The sequence below is a fragment of the Leptonychotes weddellii genome, chromosome 12 (genome assembly GCF_054177405.1).
Source record: "Leptonychotes weddellii isolate Sample4059 chromosome 12, ASM5417740v2, whole genome shotgun sequence".
Lineage (NCBI taxonomy): Eukaryota > Metazoa > Chordata > Mammalia > Carnivora > Phocidae > Leptonychotes > Leptonychotes weddellii.
In genome coordinates this window covers 54,229,116-54,239,510 of record NC_138380.1, presented here as the reverse complement: position 1 = coordinate 54,239,510, position 10,395 = coordinate 54,229,116, and the positions used below count along the sequence as shown (strand labels likewise).

At 37.6% G+C, this 10,395-nt stretch overlaps 1 protein-coding gene across 1 annotated transcript in view; it reads right to left on the bottom strand.

Moving 5' to 3' along the window:
• The window catches only part of DGKB (diacylglycerol kinase beta), a 480,803-nt gene that overhangs the window by 403,540 nt on the left and 66,868 nt on the right, over positions 1 to 10,395 (bottom strand). The window contains exon 3 of the mRNA XM_081800920.1: positions 10,139 to 10,216. Within this exon, the coding sequence (XP_081657046.1) occupies positions 10,139 to 10,216 (78 nt within the window). The remainder of the gene's footprint in view (positions 1 to 10,138; positions 10,217 to 10,395) is intronic.

Sequence of the window (10,395 nt, the reverse complement as noted above, 5' to 3'; positions counted from 1 at the left end):
GTGCTCTAGTAAGCGCTGTGAATTGTGCAAGACTGTTGAATCTCAGATCTGTACCTCTGAAACAAATAATGCAACATATGTTAAGAAAAAAAAAAAAGAAGAAGATAGCAGGAGGGGAAGAATGAAGGGGGGGAAATTGGAGCGGAAGACGAACCATGAGAGACGATGGACTCTGAAAAACAAACCGAGGGTTCTAGAGGGGAGGGAGGTGGGGGGATGGGTTAGACTGGTGATGGGTATTAAAGAGGGCACGTTCTGCATGGAGCACTGGGTGTTATGCACAAACAATGAATCATGGAACACTACATCTAAAACTAATGATATAATGTATCGTGACTAACATAACAATAAAAAAAATTAAAATAAAAAAAAAAGAATCCATGGGTGGAATTTGAAGGCATTATGCTAAGTGAAATAAGTCAGATAAAGACAAACACCATATGACCTCACCTACATGTGGAATCTAAAAAAAAAAAAAAAAAAAAAACTCATAGAAAAAGAGATAAGCTTGTGGTTACCAAAGGTGGAGGCTCATGGGACAGGGGTGTTGGAGGAAGGTGATCAAAAAGTACAAACTTCCCCTTTTAAGTAAATAAATGCTAGGGATGTATGTATAACATGATGACCATAGCTAACATTGCTGTGTGATACATAAGAATGTTGTTAAAAGAGTAAATCCTAAGAGTTCTCATCACAAGAAGACCACTTTTTTCTCTTTTTTTCTATCTTTTATTTTATCTATAAGAGAAGACAGATGTTAGCTGAACCTATTGTAATCATTTCACAATGTATGTGTGCCTCTAACTTAAACAGTGACATATGTCAATTACTTCTCAATAAAACTGGAAGACAAAAAAAAGGCTGTGGCCTGAGGGGCAATCTTCTAATTTAACACATATCTAAAGGACCTAATGCAATATACCCCAAGACATAGGGAAGCTAGTGCTACCCCTCTGCCTCATTACAAGTTGTCTATATCAACTGGAAAGGAACCGGTACACATATCGGGTACCAGGCTTTTGCAGCTCCTGCCCAGGGGATTCATCCCTTGATCATCTGGCTCTGGTGGCCAGCAGGGCTTATGTTTGCAGGTCCCACTGGTCCATAGCAAATAGAATTCGTTCTTAACTACTACCCCCTCCCAGGGCACAAAGAAGAGATGGCAGAGGAAAATTCCCTGGCTGTGTGAGTAAGAGGCATATTTGCAGGTCACATACCAATAAGTACATAAGAAGGTGCTCAATATCACTAAACATTAGAGAAATGCAAATCAAAATACAACGAGATATCATTGCACACCTGTTAAAATGGCTATTATCAAAAAGACAAAACATAAGTGCTGGAGAAGATGTGAAAAAAAGGGAAACTTTGTACACTGTTGGTAGAAATGTAAATTGGTACAACTACTATGAAAAAGAGCATGGAGGTCCCTCAAAAAATTAAACATAGAACCACCATATGATCTAGCAATCCCACTTCTGGGACTATAGCCAAAGGAAATGAAAACCCTAACTCAGAAAGATATTTGCACCCCCATGTTTGTTGCAGTATTATTTACAATAGCCAAGACACAGAAACAATCTAAGTATCCACAGACAAATGAATAAAGAAAATGTGTTACACACACACACACACACATACGGATATTATTCAGCCATGAGAAAGGACATCCAGCTGTTTGTGACAACATGTGTGGACTTTGAGGCATTATGCTAAGTGAAAAAATGTCAGACATGAAAGACAAATGCAGTATGATCTCACTTATATGTGGAATCTTAAAAAGCCTGAACTTGCAGATCTAGAAAACAGACCCATGGTTGCCCGAGGATAAGGGTAGGGTATGTGGGTTTGGTGAAATGAGTGAAGGAAGTCAAAAGGTATAAACTTCCAATTATAAGTAAGTCCTGGGAACATAATGTACTGTATGGTGACTACAGTTAATAATACCATATTGTGTTATTTGGAAGTTGCTAAGAGAGTAGATCTTAAAGGTTCTCACCATAAAAAGAAAAAAATTGTAACTGTGTGGTAACAGATGTTAACTTAACTTATCATGGTGATCATTTTGCAATACATCTTAAATCATTATGTTGTACACCTAAAATTAAAACAATCTTATAGTTAACTATATCTCAATAAAATGTCTTGTATATATAACATTCAGAGAATGTATTTAATTGCTTTATCATCATCTGCCACATTATTTGTCTCTCTGAATATACTAGGCTCTTTTACTGAAAGCACCAAAATATTCATTTCTGTATTAACCAAAGCCAAACGTAATAAAGAATAAAAGGTTCTAAGTACTGTTGGCTGAATAACGACCACTGAGTAAAATTAAGTCCCTCTAGTCTGTGTACTCGCATCTCTGTGTGTGTATAGCACTTCTGCTATAATGGGGAAGGTGATGATGAAGGAAACTTTCGGCAAATAACAACCTTTATAACTGAGTTAAGGATGAAGTACAGAATTCAATATGCATGATTCTTAGTGATAAATTTTATTATGAATTTATCATATTAATGTTAGTGATAAAATAATAGTTGTTATTTTTTGATGGGGATTATCATCCTCATTTTATAGGAAAACAGAAGCTTAAAGAGATGATTAAGGTTCCAAAGTCAATGGTAGGTTCATTTTATTTGTGTGATACTGGCTACATTAGTAGTTTTCACCAAATATTTTAGTGCTCCCCTGACAGTGGGCAGACAAAAATAAGGCATTTCTCTGCTCACTTGGAATTAGATGTATTCATGTGGATTGCTTAGGCAAAATAAATCTAACCATATCATTGCCAGGGAGAAGGCTTAAGAGCCAACACCTGATTCTCAAGCTCTCTGTTTGTCTCTGCCATAGCATCTGCCAATTTTTTAAGTTGACGACTGTTCCATCTAACTGGGACTTGATCGAGGACAAAGTGAAATTAACCATTTGCTGACTCAGATTTGGAAATAAAATATGATCAAGAAATCAGCTCCTATTTCATTAAGCCACTGAGATTTTGTGAATTTTTCAGTCGTAACAATTTGGCCCACCTCAACCAATACTTCATAGAAGTCCTAACTTCAATATTAAAGTTTGTTTGAACGTAAGCCTTAAAAGAACTGTTTTTGAGTTACTGGTTGTTTTTTTTTTTTTGGCAAGTTTGACAAGTTGGAAAAATAGATGTTTAAAAAAATTATTGGAGATTTGTCTTTAGGACACTAAAATACTGGAATTTAGACATTCATAGATATTACTTTCTTTTACCATTGCAAATTTCCTGTATTAAAAGATTTAAGATGGGGGCCTGGTTGGCTCAGTTGGTTAAGCGCCTGCCTTCGGCTCAGGTCATGATCCTGGAGTTCCGGGATCGAGTCCCACATCGGGCTACCTCCTCGGCGGGGAGTCTGCTTCTCCCTATGACCCTCCCCCGTCTCATGCTGTCTCTCTATCTTTCATTCTCTCTCTCTCTCTCTCAAATAAATAAATAAAATCTTTAAAGAAAAAAAAAGATTTAAGACATATATGTACCCAGAGAAGCTACCAAGGAGAAAATCAGTCTGAAACAGTACAACAAATAGGAAACAGAGCCAGAAATGAGGCAAAAGAGATTATGCAGCCAACATACATTCCAGAAATAAAATCTGGGTCAAAGCCAGGAACTGCTGAGTTAATCAATGTGAATCAGAAGAAACAGGGTCGGAAATGAGAGACATGTATTATCTAAAATAGAGTTGCTGATTCCAATTTCAGACCAAGTATCAGGGCAAAGTCAAGACTTTTCACATAAGTAGTATAAATGAATAGGCCTAAAATTTTTTTATTAAAAAAAGCTCTCTTCTGATATTAAACTACTTCATTTATCACCATCATGATCATCGTCATAACAATAACATATTGAGTTCTGAGCATTTACGGGCATTTTCACATTTAACCATCATCACAATCCCAGGACATGGGTGAGGAGACCGAGCACAGCACTAGAACTCGCCTCATTTTATAAAATACCAAATTACGCGCTCCCAGTCACTCTGCTAAATGACCGTGTCATTTATTCTTTTGTCTTACGCAAAAAAAGTAATTATCATTAAATGGTTTGGCCTCCCAAAGTAGAGCCAATCTAATACAGGGCAGAGGCCAAAATCAAAAGCAAACTGCATCATGACAAATTAGAAAGAGGGCTAATATGTGACCTAAATTTGCTTAATAATAAATTGAATGCCCACAGGGGAAGAGGTCAAGTCTCTTTCCCTCCATTCTCTTTGTCCCTCTTTGTCCCATCTTGTATGGATCAAGCAAAAAAACATATCTCAAAGACACATTAGATCATCATGCTAGAGGGTAGAGTTTCTCACGAGAGTAAGGCTACTTAAAATGGAAAAGGGCTTTACCATATTTCTATTACAATTGTTTCATGGTTTTCTTCTCATCTCTCTTTCTCCTCCCATGCTTTTCATAAAGGAAGAGTGAGGGAGGTTCCAGGCACCGGCAGAATGAATGCAGGAGGAATACTGGAATCTGCCTCTGTTTTAGGTAGAGCTTCGCTGACGTTCGCACATGATCCAGTCCAATCTACCACGGTAAGAGACCAGAGAGACATTTTGAGGCCAAAACCATAGTTAGCAGCTTTGCCTCTCTGCTTTGTCCTGTATATAAAAACCTTTGAGAGATGGCTATGGCTGGTGGAGATGTGAGGATCTAAACCCCAGAGTCCAGCTTTCCCTATTTTGGAAACATGATTAATAACCCATTTATTAACATACTGATCTTCATAAGAAACATAAATGAATTATTACCGTTTTGATCTTCATCATTTATTGCGCCATTGCTATGTGCTGGGTAATCTGCCTGGAAGAGATAGATCATTTGCCTCCCTCTGAGGTGTGTTGTATTAAATGAGTTAATACTTGTACATTGTTTAGATTAGGGCACTAAAAATCTATTATTTGTTATGATGATGTTTACTGTCTCATTAAATCCTACAACAATACTTTGAGGTGGATTCTACTTTTCCAGGTGTCAAAGCTGAGGCCCAAGTAGTCCATGTAACATTCTACATAAAGGTCACACCACTCAGAGTACAGAACGGTGCTGGGGCTGGGGCTCAACACTATCAAATATTAGTCTGCCTGCAAAGCTTTTGCTCTTTCCACTAAGCCAGGCCACGTGCCTCTCTCCAAGGAGAAACTGTACAGTAGGGCCAAACATTAGGCATACTGGTCCTTATTGAAAAGAACACGTTCATCATTATTTTGCACCTCTCCACAATGCCAGCTGCTATAAACAGCATAAAATTTATGAAAATTTGGAAGTGCTCCCATGGTGATAACACAGTATTTTTCAAAAATAATTGGCATGCTCTATAACACACTTTATATATAACAAATAAAAAGTTAATCCTAAGTGACCATATGTGGGCAGATAATGAATCACTTGGAAATAGCATGTAGATTTTACAAAGACAATATTGTCATCCATGAAAAGACCTGGAGTATCTTAACCCTTTGCTATGCCGTGAAACCACAGCAGGAAGCTCTGGCAAACTAATAATGTGATAAGCTCAATCCTCTACACGGCAGGAGCGAGAGCTCTCTATCTCATAACAACAGTTTGGATGACTTTATATAAAGAGTGGGAAAGAAAATTATACAGCTCTCTCCCACATATCAATGGAAATGTTTCCCATGGAGTGACTCAGCCTAAAACCCTCAACAGGAGCATGGTCTCAGCATGCTGTAGGCAACCACAGCAGGCTTCACATTAGCTGCCTTAAGCATTTGTGGGGACAACACAGAAGCGAGGCTGCCAATAGCACCAGAAGTTTCTACCTTGTGGGAAGAATCTAGTCTTATAGCAGCGGGGGAAGACGCTGACTATGCTCCTATTGATCACCAGCAATACATTCAAACAGCCCACAGAACACACTCACTCCCTTCTTATTAAAACAATCATTGTAAACCGCTATGTCACTTACAGCTTGCCAGGCACTGCTATCATGATTTGACATATATTATTATCTCGTTCGATTTAATACTCACAACCCTTGACATATTGATTTTTTTCCGCATTTTACAAGTGTGAAAAATGGGACACAGAGATGTTAAGTAACTTTCCCCAAATGAGAAATCTAAAATATGGAGGCTGAGGATTTGAATACAAGCTGTCTGATGTGCTAGCTGCCTAACTAGGAGTCCTGTGCCAATATCACTCTGTTTTTCCCCAAATGATCACAAGAAAAGCCTTGAAGTTGAGAGACTATTCCTAGCTGCAGGGTGTAATGGACTAAACTGTGTCCCCACCAAAGGCATATGTTGATATACTAGCCTCCACTAGGAGCGGTCTTTGGGAGGTAATTAGAACGAGCTGAAGTCATGAGAGTGGGGCCCCAACTGGATTAGTGTCCTTATAATAGTCCCTGGGAACTTACTGCTCCTCTTACTCTTTGCACCCTATGAGGATACAGGGAGAAGTGGCAGTTTGTAACCCAGAAAAGGGCCCTTATAGAACCTGACCACGCTGAAACCCTGATCTTGGACTTCAGCCTACAGAACTGTGAGAAATAAATATCTGTTATTTAGAAGTCATCCACTCTGTGGTACTTTGTTATAGCAGCCCAAACAGAATAAGACACAGGGTGTATTGTGGTAGTAGTAGAGAAAACCCAAAATCGGATAATTCAAGGAAATGATCTTTACAGTGTTATCTAGGTCCCACATTGAGCGATTGGTTTTGCTGGGGTAGGGGTTCCATGAATTCCTTCATCCTGACCAACAGTTCTACAGCCCCACTCCATCTCCCAAAAGCATATGAAACACTTATTTGATATATATAGCACATATAATCTTAGCATGCTGCAAATTTAACCTTAAAACAGTAACTTGTTTTTAATTTAATTTAATGCATATAAACAGCTTCTTATTGAAAGCTACAAAACAAAGTCAAGAAAGTTAATCCAATATACCATTTTCTATTAGACAGTGGAGGAATGTCACTTTGTCAATGCTGCACTGCAATGTAAAAATCTGATGCTTAAATCCTGCTGACAAACAGATCACATGCACTAAATTGCATGGAAAATATACTACTTTCATAATCTTCAGAATAATGTTTGTTTCCAGCTATATTTTGACAATGGCAATTTATTATACAAGGATACATTCTAATCACAATATTCTTTGCCTCCTAATTACACAGGAAATTTCTTGCGGGATTAAGTCTAGCACTTTTCATACTGTGTTGCTTATTTAAAAAAGAGTAGCAAGTCTAATGATCATGGAACCTGCACTACTTTTTTTTTTTTAACTCTCAGTTATTCAGTTAATTTGTGTCCTCATAAAATCAATTTTAAAATGTTCTTATACTCAATGTGTCACTTCTTACTACCAATTTATTGAATGCTCATTAATCTTTGTCTCAATATGTTACAACTTTTACATTTATGACAATTTTTATTACCACTTGTTTTAAGTATTTCCACAAATTGATTACTAAATCAAGCATTTTTATGAGATAATTAAATGAATGCCATATTCTTTAGGCAATAAAACGAAAGTAGCAGTATATAACATATTCAATACTTCAGTATTAAATTCTGTTTATCAATTCAAATGGAATCAATATCTGAGCAAAGTCATTATAAATAATAATTTAGCTATTATGGCAATAGTTTACCAATTTTATTTTAATGCTCCCATAAACAATAACATATATTTTAATTATCCAGCTAAATTCAACATAAACTAAACCAAACTTCGTGTTTTCTTTACTTGGGGGATTATGTCACCAAATTCTCCCATTCTTTTTTTTTTTTTTTTTAAAGATTTTATTTATTTATTTGACAGAGACAGACACAGCGAGAGCAGGAACACAAGCAGGGGGAGTGGGAGAGGGAGAAGCAGGCTTCCTGCTGAGCCGGGAGCCCGATGTGGGACTCGATCCCAGGACCCTGGGATCATGACCTGAGCCGAAGGCAGTTGCTTAACCAACTGAGCCACCCAGGCGCCCAAATTCTCCCATTCTTAAGTCAAATCTTTGGAACTAAATTTTCGATTTCTCTCTCTCTCTCTCTGTTTTATTATTTCCCAAGCTCTCTGTTAGTTTTAATGCTATAATATCTGAATCTACACTTTTCTGGTCATCTTTAATCATCCACATTATTTAGTCTATTCCAGTAGCCCACTGGCATGATGCTAGTCTCTTTCCTTTACCTTATACCATCCTTGTATTTGCCAAGTTAAACTCCTTGTTCTTGTTGTTCTGCCCTTAAAACCCTACAGTTGGGGTGCTTGGGTGGCTCAGTCATTAAGTGTCTGCCTTTGGCGCAGGTCATGATCCCAGGGTCCTGGGATCGAGCCCCGCATCAGGCTCCCTTCTCCGTAGGAAGCCTGCTTCTCCCTCTCCCACTCCCCCTGCTTGTGTTCCCTCTCTCGCTGTGTCTCTCTCTGTCATATACATAAATAAAATCTTAAAAAAAAAAAAAAACCTACAATTACTCCTCACTGCTTTACTCAAGTTTAGCATTGTATATTTTAATTCAATCTCATTTTTACATCCTTAACTGTACTTACACCCTTAATTTGTGGTATAGCTAAATATGACTCCTCTCCTTCAAATATATGCTGAATTTTCCTTTTTATCTATATTATTTTCTTCTCCATTTACCTTAAGCCTCCTTTTTAAGATTCATTTCAAACCCTACTTCTTCCATGAAGATTTCCCTTTCCCCATCTCCAACTGCATACTAAGGCCCTACAGGACCCCAAACTTTGTGGCACTTAAAATATTCTGCCTAGATACAGAGACATTTATCCATTAGTTTCCAGCCTTTGTTAAACATCCTTGAACATATCTGTTCTTATCTGTGGTTCCTTCAGTGCCAAGCAGAATATTCTCCCTAAAAAAAACCTCAGAAATATTTACTTAATTATTGGATATAACACAACAGTAGAGAGCATATAGAAATTGGAAAACATAGGTAAATCAATTTTTAGTCAATTTCAAAATTATCAAGTATAAAAATGCAAATAAGAATTCAGCCATTTTGGACTAAATGGGACAAGAGGATGAATTGTGCTCTCAGCTGCTCAAAACAGTTTTTGAATATGAGGAACACATTTTGATGGCAGAAATTTCTGCCCCCTGCCAGCGATAGCTGTTGTAATTTTTATTATTGACTAAGAACATACACATGTTCTTATGGCTTTGCATCTTTATTGCAAATACCCAGCAGCACCCTCACAACCTCACCCAGAACACTTCAGCCACAAGTAAGGAAGACTCTAGAAAACCTGTGAAGTTGGCCTTTTCAGATAATATGCATAAACACTTGTTTATTAATGTTCCTGACTTAGCTGTACCCCACAAATATGTTATTATTCACTATCATCAACATATCTATTACTTATTATTTCAAATTCTTCTTCTCTCTGCCTCTCCTTCACAGTCTTACTCCATCCATTCCTTTACTCCTGTATGCCACACCTTCTCTCTGCATAAGCATCCCAGCTGCTTCAATTTTCCATCTTCCATTCTTGCAAGCTATCAGTTGTTCTCCTCTTTCTAAAGCTTCTTTCATTCTCTTCTTCCAGGCACCATGTTATTCCCCCACTCTCTTCAATCTTCTACATTCTCTACATGTTATTTTTTTCTCTACTCATCATCTTCCCAACTTTTTGGTGCCTCCGACTTTTTAGGTACTCCCTTTTCTCTTTAACACCTTGACCCAGGTGTTATTCATATTTATAGTTGAAACTCATTTCATGAAACAGATATATTCCTGAAAATCCATGTTAAAAATAAAATTCTTGGGGCGCCTGGGTGGCTCAGTCATTAAGCGTCTGCCCTCGGCTCAGGTCATGATCCCAGGGTCCTGGGATTGAGCCCCACATCGGGCTCCCTGCTTGGCAGGAAGCCTGCTTCTCCCTCTCCCACTCCCCCTGCTTGTGTTCCCTCTCTCGCTGTGTCTCTCTCTGTCAAATAAATAAATAAAAATCTTTAAAAAAATAAAATAAAATAAAATTCTTTATAGATAAAATCTTACTGTTTATGTGTAAAGAAACTTAATATTTAAAAATAGCCTACTATAAATTGAAATTGCCATGGCTTATCTTTTGTATAAATATACACATTTGAAAAAGTTGGCTTAAGGTCCTGATACCTTCTCTCTAACAACCTCTAATTCCAACTCCACAGTGTATCTATGACTCCCAACTCCCAGTCCTTTTTCTATGTTACGCTAACAAACAGAAAATATAAGAAACTAACAAACCCTCACTTTTCCCCCTTACTTCTGTTTGTCCTTCTCAGTTGCAGTATCACCAATTTCCTTTCACCCAAATTGTCTTATCTTTTGCTTTACTTCTGTTACACCTGGAATGTTTCAGTTAGTTTTGCATCTAACACCCTAGTTTCTTT